Below are 12,745 nucleotides of genomic sequence, written 5' to 3'. Positions count from 1 at the left end.
CGGGCCGAGCCCCCGGCCGGGGTCCTCCGCCGGGCTCTGGGCAAACCTGGCAGGGCCGCTGTCCGCGAACTTGGCCGCGTGGGCCGGGCAGGGACCAGGTGGGGCGCGCACTCACCAACCCCGTACTTCTGCCTCTTGGTCGGGATCCAGCGGGCCATGGCGGCGACCTCGCCCCGCGGCGGCGGCGACTAAGGCTGCTACAGCTCCTCCGGCTCCGGCCGCCGCCGCGCCGCGCTCCTGCGTGCCCCGGGCGCTTCCGCCATGTTCCGCCAAACTTCGCTGGACTGCGCTGGACGCCTCCCCGCCGCGCCGCCCGCGCCCGTGCCCGCGCCGCCCGCGGTCACCTGCTGGGCCCGGCTGCAGCGCAGCCTTGCGCGCCCCTCCCGGCGCCGCCCCGGCCCCTCCCGCCGGCCGCGCCCTCCGCCCGCCGGGGCCGCCTCCGAGCCGCGGGCGCCCGGCCTCTCCCGCCCGCGCCGCTTTCTGCGCTCTGCCGGGCGGGGACCGACTGCGGCTCCGCCTCGCGCGCTTCCCAGGAGCGGCTTCCCGGGCCGGCGGGACTTTAGCGCTGGCGGCGCTTTGCCTTTCCCCTGCCCTCCCCACCCGGCTGATACCCCGGAGGCCGGGTCCCTGCGGTCCGGCTCCCGACCGAGGATTGCGCTGGAAGCGCCGGGCACACCCAGGCCGGGCGGCCGGTGGGCGAGGGATGCGGGCTGCGCTCCCACGGCGCGCGCCGGACGCTTGGGGAGCGGAAAGGGATCAGCAAGAGAGGTTTCTTGCCCCGGGGCGCCTCCGGTGCCTGGCACTAAGCGGGCGCGCAATAAATATTTGTTGAATGAATGAGCAGTTGACTTCTGCCTTTACCCCCTGGAGCTTGAACCCTCGCCGCAAGCGCGGGAAGCCGTACCCGGGACATACTGGATCTCCTGGGGCCACCAATTAGAGCCTGGAAAGCAGAACTTCTATCACCAGAGAGCTGGTGCAAGGGAGGCGGGCTCCTCAGAAGTATCAGATCGTTTGCTAGGGGATCCTCTGCAGAGAAATTGTTTAGAAAGCCCTAATTTGAAAGTCCCCAAACTCCGGGGACCCCCCAACCCTAAGCTGAAGAAACTTAGACCCTCATGCACAGGGGAAAAGTCCACCCCCAGACCTCCCTTTCTCAACCAGCCAGCAGCCCAGAGAGCATCCCCGCGGAAAGGGGACAAGGCGCATCCCCGTCTTTTCTCCGTCAACGACTGCATTTTCTTGACGAAGATCCCAATGGGGCTGCGCATTTGAACCGCCTTGGGCTCCAGGTGGCGCCCTCTCTGGAGCTCCCTCTTGAAATTCATTTCTTCCTGGAGAGACCTGGAGAATGAAGATCCAGGGGTTTCTCGCTACCTTGTACTGAGAAGTAACATTGCAAGCGGAGTAAATGACCAGCTTAATTACGTTCACCGTCGAAGAAGACGCCTCTAGAGAGAAATTATATCCTCTTTGCAGTCTGTGAAGGTTTTCAGGCTTTTTAGGAACGTAAAAGAAAGGAAGATTAACATGTAGTAAAGACAGGTAGTTGACCGGGCGCGGTGGCTCACGCCTGTAATCTCAGCACTTTGGGAGGCCGAGGCGAGCGGATCACCTGAAGTCAGGAGTTCCAGACCAGCCTGGCCAACATGGTGAAACCCCTTCTCTACTAAAATACAAAAGTTAGCCGGACGTGGTGGTGTGCTCCTGTAATCCCAGCTACCCAGGAGGCTGAGGCAGGAGAATCGCTGGAACCCGGGAGGCAGAGACTACAAGTGAGCCAAGATCAGGCCACTGCACTCCAGCCTGGGCAACAGGGCAAAACTCCGTCTAAAAAAAAAAAAGAAAGAAAGAAAAGAAGAAGAAGAAAAAAAAAAAAAAGACAGTAAAGATAGATAGGCAAACGAGATAACAAGATAGTAAAGTTTCATTGGAGAATTGGTGCATTTTAACTTTGGTGGTTTTTTGCAAAACCAGGTCTGAATTTTTTTTGAAGTCCTATTCACGGTGGGTAACTACTAGAGCTGGCTTTTTTTTCTCCATCAACCAATAGGTATTTATTCACCATGTTTAACAATAATTTAAGAAATTCCTCTGTCACTTTAGACTTGACATCCAGAAAGAGTTCCACCATCTTCCCCAAAATAATTTATCTTCCTCCATTAGTATATCATGATTCTAATTTCCCAGGTTAGGTAATTTCTTCTTCCTTCTTCACACACATATTAAATGCCTACACATTAATGTGTAATTAAATGCCAGGCATCTCTCTAAGAATGAGGGTGCAGCGGTGAATACAGTAAAATGTGTCCCTTCACAGAGCTTCTAGTCTAGATGAGGAGAGTAAGACAATAAAGAAATGTACACCAAATGAGGGTAAACATTAGAGAAAATTCCAAAGCAAGGAGGATAGGGCATGTAGGGTGATGCTGTTTGTATGGAGTGCTCTGGCAATGCAGCTCTGCTAAGCTGAGGTTGAGGTGTAGACCTGAAGGAAGCAAAGATTCCAGGAGAAAGTGTTCTGGAAAAGAGGAGCAGCAAAGGCAAAGAACACCAAGCTGGTTTGGCAGGTTCCCAAGTCAGCCAGGGATCCTGGGTAGTGGGAGCTGAGTAAGAGGTGAGAGGAAGCTTGGTCTAAGAGGCAGAGGGGTGCCAGATAGAACAGAACCCTGACAGGAATATGAACTTTATGTATTACTGCTACAAGAGAGGTTTGGAGGGCTTTGAGCCAACCTGGGACATATTGCACTTATTTGCTGTGGTATGAATCCATTGTAAAGGGGCAAGGGAGGCCCACATGGATGGACGTGGGTGGCTATTTCAGTCATTCAGGCAAGACATGAAGGTAGTTGGGACCAGGAGGTTTGGGGTGGAGGTGAAAAAGAAGTTGGGTTCTTAATATATGTGAAAATAGAACCTGGCCAGATGCGGTGGCTCACACCTGTAATCCCAGCAGTTGGGGAGGCTGAGGTGGGAGGATTGCTTAAGGTCAGGAGTTGAAAATCAGCCTGGACAACATAGTGAGACCTTCCTCTACTATATATATATCCTGGGCATGGTGGCTGTGCCTGTGGCCCTATCTACTTAGGAGACTGAGGTGGGAGGATTGCTTGAGCCCAGGAGGTCAAGGCTAGCAGTGAGCTATGATTGCATCACAGCATGAAAAAGAACCAATAGAAGGGCCACATGAATGGCGGGGCGATTTTCTACGATGAGGCTTCTGATGTTCTTGGTGTGCTTCAATCTTTTTTGGGAAGTTTTCCACCAGAAAGAGATAAGCTTGTATTTTTCTTTCTTTTTTTTTTTTAAGAGCCCTACCCCTATCATACACACTTCAGGCCCCACACACCTTGGTTCTTGTCCCTGCATGTGAGATACAACCTGGGTCAAGAATGACGCTAAAGCCAGCTAGGTCGCATGTGCCTGTAGTCCCAGCTGCTCGGGAGGCTGAGGCAAGAGGATTGCTTGAGCCCAGGAGTTCCAGGCTGTAGTGAGCTATGCCGATCAGGTGTCTGCACTAAGTTCCACATCAATATAGGGACATCCTGGGAGCAGGCGACCACCAGGTTGCCTAAGGAGGGGTGAACTGGTCCAAGTCAATTATTTGGAAAGCCCTGTATCCCAAAACTTCGGTACTCCTCCTTAGCTGAAGAAATTCAGGCCCACATATCCAGGGGGAACATCCATCCCAAGACCTCCCTTTTCCAACCAGCCAGCAGCCCAGAGAGCATCCCTGTGTAGAAAGCGACTAGATGCATCCTTGTCTTTTCAAAGATCCCATAGCCAGGACTTCACATTTGAATTGCCTTGGGCTCCAGGTGGCATCTTCTCTTGAGCTCCCTTTCTGATCAATAAAGGGATGGCACCTGTGAATTGCCACTGCATTTCAGCATGGACAACATAGCAAGACCCTGTCTCTAAACAAATATTGATTCAAAACAAAAAGAATGACTCTAAGGTTTGGGGCTTGAACAACTGGGGAATAGAGTTGCCATTGTCTTGGTCACCATTGATATCTATCTTGTCCTCACCCTTTCCTGTCCCAGTTGCTCTGTATCAAAGTTTTCCTTTCAATATTTCTTTAGGACCCACTTCTTCATGCCTTCCTCAGCAACTGCTCCATGTGGCCCCTTAAGAGCTAAAGCGCTCTGCACTGAATTATATGACCTGCCTGTTGTGGACTCAGGTCTTCTCAAAGTTACATGGATTCTCTGTGCTTAGGGAAATTGGATGACCTCTGTTCTCTGAACACAGGTATATTTCAAATGCAATATACATCAGAATGTTAATGCTATTATCCAGTGGAACTGGGTTTCTACCAAAGAGATTTCAACTGCCTCATCCCACTCTTGCATTGAAGTCTTCTTCCAAAACTAGATCCTTGAATTTGGGAGCCAGGGATTTCAAATTTGACAGTTGCTTTAAGAGAGTTGGAGGAAAATGGAAAATTTTAATTACAGCTTTCAGTATGTTTATCATTTCCTTCTGAAAACTGAAATCCACTCACTTTGCTATATCAGATGGCTAAATCCCAGTTTGAATGTCCTTTTAAATCATAAAAGCAGAGCTTTTCAAAGTCTTTTATTAGAATGAGGCTTAAAATTAGACAGTCAACCAGACAGGTAGGTGGAACGACAGCATGATGCCCAGAAATATCCTTTTCTTTTTCCTCTGTTATCTTTTCAGAAGAAACATTAAGCATATTCCACGACCAGAGATCTTCAAACTCTAAAACCCACACAAATACAAACACACTTATGCACGCACAGACACTCAGGCTCTGCTTGAAGGAGCCATGGAGAAAGAAATGAGGGTAAGTGACTTTGAGGGTTAGTTTGACAGGAGTATTGTGACTATCCGTTACAATGCCTTAGAGAATAAATGGACAGGATGTGAAGAGAACTGGCAAGAGCCTCATCTTCCCTGTTGATTACCAGGTTTATTTTTGTCAAATCAGGCTGATCTGATGGCTTCTCTGTGAGATGCTGTGGATTCGTTTAAAGTGTCTTTTTTTTCTGTCTCTCTAGATAAAGGAAGATTATTCTTTGATCCTATATGAGTGAGTGGCTAGTGGAACTACCAAAAAAATGATAATAATAAAAATAATGTAATTGGTTCTAAGCAGTGCTTTGCAGGCTCCTAAGGATGGTTCTAGGTAAGCCAGGAGTAGGTGATACATTGTAATTCTGCGACCTAGGAGCTTAGCAGGACAAAGTAAACATCAATCACTCTAGTCCCAGAAGTAACTTTTCATAGGCCCCAGGGATTCCAGCATCATTATTCACTCTCCACTCTACAAGTGACTTAGGTTGTGAGCATCCCTGAGTCTGCACAGGCTCTGCCATGTGGCTGTGGGGGTCTGGCTTCTCTGATGAATGGGAAGAAAATGCTCAGGGCTCCAGTGCTGTTATCTCCTCATCCCTGTCACAAGGAGATTTATACTTATGATTTACCCTTTTCATGAACATGGCAAAATTCTTTATCTTCTAGTTTTGTTTCTGGAATGTTCTTTGCTGTGTCTAAATGAGCTGATTCCACTGTTGGGAGAGGTTGATGATGTGAGCAGTAAGAAGGCATTAGTTTGTTGAAAACTAGATCCATATTTAGGTGAGATAAAATCAAACTACCTGATTTTTTTTAAAAACTATGTTTATTTACCATATGTCTTGATTCCTATATGCATTGAAAAATTAATATTCATAAGACTGTTTAAAATAAGAGAGGGTGGGCTGGATGCAGTGGCTCACGCCTGTAATCTCAGCACTTTGGGAGGCCAAGGTGGGCAGATCACTTGACCCCAGGAGTTCGAGACCAGGCTGGGCAACATGGCGAAACCCTGTTTCAAAAAAAAAATACAAAAAATACAAGGGTGTGGTGGTGTGTGTCTGTAGTATCAGCTACTCAGAAAGCTGACGTAGGAGGATCGCTTGAGCCCAGGAGGTGGAGGTTACAGTGAGCTGATGTGGCACCATTGCACTCCAGCCTAGGTGACACAGTAAGACCCTGTTCCCCCTGCCAAAAAAAAAAAAAAAAAGAGAGAGAGATGATGAAAACTTAGAAGAAATGTGGAAAATGTATTATGTAAGCGTAAATGAAAATAATTAGATTGTCTATGCTGCAAAATGATTGTAACTATAGAAAGTCATAGATTTACAGGGAAAATGACCATAGAAGAACATGAATAAATGAAAGATTTTATTCAACCTTCTTCAAAGCAATATAGAAATATACTTGATAAATAAAGAAATATACTTGATACAATAAAGAAAAATACTTGATTGCCGAAATCTCTGGGCTATGTAGCAAGAGCAGGAAGTTATTTGCCTAAATCTGATCATTTTTTTGTGACAAGAGTGAAGTTTCACTCCTCGGTTCCTTGGTCACACGGACACTGTGACTATCCTGTTTAGATGACTGTCACATTCAGCAGATGTTTCTTCCTATTTGTGATCAGTTAAGAAAACAAACATTTAATCCAGAACTTGTATTTAATACTGGAACGATTTTATTGTTCACAGCCACCAACTGTAAAGTAACAATAATAACTGCATATGAAGTAATGAGTACTGGCTCTAAATCACCTTGTTTAATCCCCATACAACCTAATGAGGTAAATATAACTCTCTGGTCATTCCTACCTCACAAATGTGGCTTCGGAGATGTAAAGAAATTACCTACATAATTAATTAGTGGCAAAACAAAATCCAGACCCAGACAGACTGACTCCAGGGTCCACACTCTAAAGCAGAGGTCGGCAAGCTTTTGCTATAAAGGCCCCACTATGTATAGTTCTCAGGCTTTACAGGCCATATGGCCTTGCTGCAACCATTCAGTTCTGCAGTTATAGCAGGAAAGCCTCTATAAGCAATATGTACAATGAATTGAGTGTGGTCATGTCCCGGTAAAACTTCATTAGTTGTGTTAGATCAAGTTTAGCCTAAACCTGCCTCCTTACATATTTTAAGTTCAGCCTAAAGATTTCTGTGTACATAGTGAACTGTAACCTCAATGGAAGTGTAAACAGACCAAAACCTACTCTTGTGCCAATCACTGAGTTTTGGCGAATCAAAGGGGGCAAATTGTTCAAACTGTCTTCAAATAAGGTAAACGCCGAGATGCTGAGCTGTAACCAATCCGCCTGTTTCTGTCCCTCACTTCCGTTTTCTGTACATCACTTTCCTTCTTCTGTCTTCCACCATGTGGCTGCACTGGAGTTGCTGAGCCTACCCTGGCTCCGGAGGCTGCCTGATTCTCAAGTTGTTCTTTGCTCAATTAAACTATGCTAAATTTAATTTGGCTAAGGTTTTCACAGTAGATAAGAAATTTGAATTTCGTGTAGTTTTTATGCACATGAAATATGATTCTGGCCAGGTGCAGTGACTCACCCCTGTAATCCCAGCAGTTTGAGTGGCCGAAGTGGGCAGATTGCTTAAGTCCAGGAGTTCAAGACCAGCCTGGGCAACATGAAGATATCCTGTCACTACAAAAATCACAAAAATTAGACGTGTGTTGGCACATACATGTTGTTCGAGCTACTCAAGAGGCTGAGGTGAAAGGATCACTTGAGCCTGGGGAGGTCGATGTTGTAGTGAGCTGTTATTGTTGTGCCACTGCACTCCAGCCTGGGCAATAAGAGTGAGACCTTATCTTAAAAAAAGGAAAGGGAAGGGAAGGGAAGGGAAAGGGAAAGGGGAAGGGGAAGGAGAAGGGGAAGAGATATCATTGTTTATCCTTCTTTTGATTCTTTTCTGTCTCATGTGAAAATGTAGTGAACATTCTTATCTTGGCCAGGTGCGGTGGCTCACGCCTATAATGCCAGCACTTTGGGAGGCTGAGGCAGGCGGATCACGAGGTCAGGAGATGGAGACCATTCTGGCCAATGTGGTGAAACCCCGTCTCTACTAAAAATACAAAAATTAGCTGCGTGTAGTGGCGCGTGCCTGTCATCCCAGCTACTCAGGAGGCTGAGGCAGGAGAATGGCTTGAACCCGGGAGGCAGAGGTTGCAGTGAGCAGAGGTTGCATCATTGCACTCCAGCCTGGTGACAGAGCAAGACTCTGTCTCAAAAAAAAAAAAAAAATCTTATATTTATCTTATCTTTATCTTACAGGCTGCACAGGAACAGGTGGTGAGGCACAGTTGGCCCTTGGGCCTTAGTTTGCCAATCCCTGCTCTACACTATGACTGTCATCCCTTTCGGTGGGTGGGAAGGCTGGGGGCCTCCAGAAGGAGCAGCATAACTAAGGAAGCGTGTGGTGGTACTTTCCCACTGGAAGTCTGTTTGCATAAGGATTTGTGAGAAGCCCTTGGAAGAGAAGTCTTGGGAAGAGAAGGCCTCCACTAGTAAAAGTTGCCATAGAAATCAGAGGATGGGGGCACTTCTGAAAGCAGTGAATATCTGTGTTGAGGAATTGTCTACTGGCCTGGCCCTTTGAACTCTATTTCCAATGATAAGAACTATAAATAGAGAACTTGGCTCATCGCAATGGCTCACGCCTGTAATCCCAGCACTTTGGGAGACTGAGGCAGGAGGATTACTAGAGGTCAGGAGTTTGAGACCAGCCTGCCAACATGGTGAAACCTCGTCTCTACTAAAAATACAAAAATTAGCAGGGCGTGGTGGCACACGCCTGTAGTTCCAGCTACTTGGGAGGCTGAGGCAGGAGAATCACTTGAACACAGGAGATGGAGGTTGCAGTGAGGGAAGATTGTACCACTGCACTCCAGGCTGGGCAACAGAGTAAGACTCTATCTCAAAAATAAAAAATAAAAAAAAATAAAAAATAAAAAATTTACTAACCCCTGGTAAGACAGCAGCGCACAAACAATGCTTTGGTACCCACTGAACAAGCAGGCTTCTACGGGGGAGGGGGTGGCATTCTCATGGATATCCCAGTGGAAATGACATGGGGCCTGCCTGAGATAAAGGTGCTAGAAGGAGGCATGACAATATCTATTAAAATATTTGCAAGACCAAGTAGATACTGGTGATACCACCTGGTGAAGGTCATAGCAGAAAAAACCAAAATAGCCCAGTTGATTTGTGAATACTCAGATATACACCCTGAGATCTTCCAGAAATACCTGAAGGAGGCTTGAAAGGGAGGTGGGGGTGATGAAATTGTAGAACCAGCTCCAGATGAATAATGTTCCTAAACACTTTCGTGTTCATTAGCTCACTGAGATTGGGACTGCTATTTGTTCTCTAATTGGTCCTTGTCCTCAGAATTCATGTTTTTGAATGTCAATCTTTACCCTCCTGGGAGAAACTACATTTAGTGTAGAATTGTTATAGCACCAATAAAAGTGACTTAAAGTGTTAGAGAACGTTCATTTGGACGGCCACATTTTGAATTTCTTAATAGATATTTTGAAAGGCAGTGTTTTAATTAAGCAACTATGTGATTACAATACTCATAATAGCCAAACTACAAATCTTTAATATTAAAAGGTAGGCTACGCTATTACAGTTTGGGATTTTGGGGTTTTGTTCTGTTTTTTTTTTTTTTGGTATAATCTCCAATCTCAAAGTGTAGCTTCATCCCAGGGTTGTCTGTGTCATGTTTGAGCAATATTTCTGAACTCACTTCTTTCAAAATAACAAGGAATCTTTAAATACTTTGCAGCAATTACCTGGCTTGGCTGAATCAGGAGGACAAGGCCCTAGGGTTCATTACTTACATAGTTTCTTAGTCATGTACTGTGGCATCAAGTTCTAACTTAAGCCCTTCCCTCCCCTGAAATTATGCCTCAGGGTTTGTTCCCCTGAATGACTTATACCACATATGCAAAAAGTCTCATAAGAGGAGAGAAAACTCATTTAGATTCTTCCTGGATGAGGAAATGATTTCCATTTAGAAATGATCCAGTGATTAATGTCTGTCCTTATTAACTTTGGATTGGCCCACACAGCAAGAGCTGGGCAAACGCTGGCCCTGGAAGTTGCATTTTTATTTGTCCTGTGAATTGCCAAAAAGGTCTCTCTTGAACACAGTCTTCTTACTTGTAAAATTGTTGTTGTGATGTGTTGCCTGGGTACGCATGTTAAAATTCTTCAGGATGGTGTATTATTTGAAGACAGGAAATTCCACCTACGTTTTCCTAGAATGTGAAAAATAGGAGAATTCAAATGGCCATGTATTTTACTTAATATTCTGTAAGCGTTTTAAGTAGAAACATAGCAATAAAATGAATATACTTTTAGGGAATCTAGTCAAGAATAAAAGAAAAACACAAATAGATATAATGAAGTAAAAGGGTATGGGACCATAGAAAAGCCACTTACGTAAGACTAGGATGTGCATTGTAGTTCTTATATAATACATTGTAAAGATCACAGTGAAAACAGAACTCATTAGGAAAATGTAAATAAACAAAATTGAGCCAAGAAATAGAAAACCTGAGCCAACCAAACAGCATAGAAGAAATCGAAAGTGTGGTCAAAATATTACAGCTAAAAAATGTGGCAGGCCTAGCTATAAAGGCAAATAGTTTTGTACATTCAGGGAACAGGTCAGCTGAATGTAATATAAACTGTTCTGTAGAAAATGATAGAGTGAGGACAGGTGTGGTGACTCACGCCTGTAATCCCAGCACTTTGGGAGGCCGAGATGGGTGGCTCATTTTAGGTCAGGAGTTCAAGACCAGCATGGACAACGTAGCAAAACCCTGTTTCTGCTGAAAATACAAAAAAATTAGCTGGGTGTGGTGGCATGCGCTTGTAATTCCAGCTACTTGGGAGGCTGAGGCACGAGAATCACTTGAACCCAGGAGGCAGAGGTTGCGGTGAGACAACATCACATCACTACACTCCAGCTTGGGTAATGAAGTGAGACTCTGACTCAAAAGAAAAGGAAAAAAAAAGTTTGTTTTATGAAACTAGCCTAACCCTGGCAGTAAAGCCTGCTAAACTATGGAGCCAAAAATATAAATAGAAACATGTATTTGTATAAATATAATACAAATTCAACTATAAACAGAGATGCAAAACTAAAGAAAATATTAGTGAATCTCATATTGTTCTGCATGAAAAAAATGATACAGGATGACTAAATACATTTTATTTATTTATTTTTTTTTATATGGAGTCTCACTCTGTTGCCCAGGCTGGAGTGCAGTGGTACCATCTCGGCTCATTGCAACCTCCACTGCAACCTCCGCTTCCCGGGTTCAAGTGATTCTCCTGCCTCAGCCTCTCCACTAACTGGGATTACAGGTGCCTGCCATCATGCCTGGCTAATTTTTGTATTTTTAGTAAAAACAGGGTTTCACCATGTTGGCCAGGTTGGTCTCAAACTCCTGACCTCAGGTGATCTGCCCTCCTCCGCCTCCCAAAGTGTTGGGATTACAGGCATTAGCCATGGCGCCCAGCTATAAGTTTTATTTTTAAAGTACAAGAGCAGTTCAATAATAGGAAACTTATCAATAGAATTTATTTCATCAAAAGGTCAGTAGAGAAAAACCAAATGATTATCTGGATCGATATGTAAAAGGGATTTGAAAACACTCATTCTTGATCAAAACCCTTAGTAAACTAAGAATAGGCTATACCTCCTCAACATGATAGAGTATATATTATTAATAGAAACAAGCAGCTAGCACTACACTTAAACGTGAATTGCCATGAATTCCTATTAATCAGAAATAAGAAAAGAAGGTCCTATCACACCATAGTGAGAGCAATATGCAGAGGTTGCTCTATTCCATGCAAGGAAATAAGAGACATTAATTATCAATATTTGCTGATGACATAATTAACTAGTAGAATCAACAGTGAATATTTTTGGTTAGATCAGAATTCAATTTTTTGTTTTTGACACAGGATCTCGCTCTGTTGCCCAGGCTGCCATGCAGTGGCACAATCATAGCTCACTGCAGCCTTGACCTCCCAGGCTCAAGCGGCCCTCCCACCTCAGTTTCCCAAGTAGCTTGGACTTTAGGCAAGAGGCACTATGTCCAGCTAATTATTTTTTAATTTTTTTGTAGAGATGGGGTGTTATTCTGTCTCCCAGGCTGCAGTGCAGTGGCATGGTAATAGTTCACTGCAACCTTGAACTTCTGGCCTCAAGCAATCCCCTAACCTTGGCCTCTCAAAGCACAAGGACTACAGGCATGAGCCACTGTTCCTGGCTGAATAAATCAGAATCTTATCATGTTTAACTTTTTTCTCTTGTTTTGAAGTACATGTAAAGGAACTTCACAGGCTAGATAGATATTATACTAACGTGATTCATTAAATTTACTAATTTGCTACTATTGTAATGTATGATATTTTAATTCTGCAAATTCTGTTTTCCTCTCTGAATTTATTCATCTTTAAACACAGAAGAGACTCTAACCTGTAAATAACTTAATTTGTTATGGAAAAGTTTGAACAGGTCAACCCAATTGTTGTTCTTTTGCTCGTCAATGTGGCACTCTCTGGGTGGCATCAGCCTTTGCAGTGGGTTACATGATGTCATTCTGAACCCTTCCAGCAAGGCAGATGCCAAGGCCCCCATAAAAGGCATTTGCAGGACCTCACAGTTTACCTCCCAGCCCAGTGGAAGCTGACAGCCCTGCCCCTGTGGTTGGGATGGTGTTGCAGTCTCTGTCAACATCACCCTTTCTGCACTAACCACAGAAGTCTGGTTGCAATGGAGACTTTAGTGGTGGTGTTTGCACAAATATATTTTGCACAGAGAGCATCTTCCCCCTATTGATTGCGTTCACTCTTTTTTTTTTTTTTTTTTTTTTTTTTTTTTTT

General features: G+C 44.7%; 1 protein-coding gene across 2 annotated transcripts in view; it reads right to left on the bottom strand.

Annotated features, from left to right (window-relative positions):
- The window catches only part of DOCK5 (dedicator of cytokinesis 5), a 233,633-nt gene extending 233,295 nt beyond the window's left edge, over positions 1 to 338 (bottom strand). The window contains exon 1 of one of the 2 annotated variants that reach the window (XM_025394593.1): positions 116 to 338. In XM_025394593.1, coding sequence (XP_025250378.1) covers positions 116 to 158 — 43 coding nt within the window. In that variant the 5' untranslated portion in view covers positions 159 to 338. The remainder of the gene's footprint in view (positions 1 to 115) is intronic. The other variant, XM_025394592.1, reaches the window with a different exon arrangement.
- Between the last annotated feature and the right edge of the window lie 12,407 nt (positions 339 to 12,745).

This window comes from Theropithecus gelada, chromosome 8 (genome assembly GCF_003255815.1).
Source record: "Theropithecus gelada isolate Dixy chromosome 8, Tgel_1.0, whole genome shotgun sequence".
Classification (NCBI taxonomy): domain Eukaryota; kingdom Metazoa; phylum Chordata; class Mammalia; order Primates; family Cercopithecidae; genus Theropithecus; species Theropithecus gelada.
Note: the sequence above shows the minus strand (reverse complement) of the source record. Positions and strands in the feature narration are given on the sequence as shown.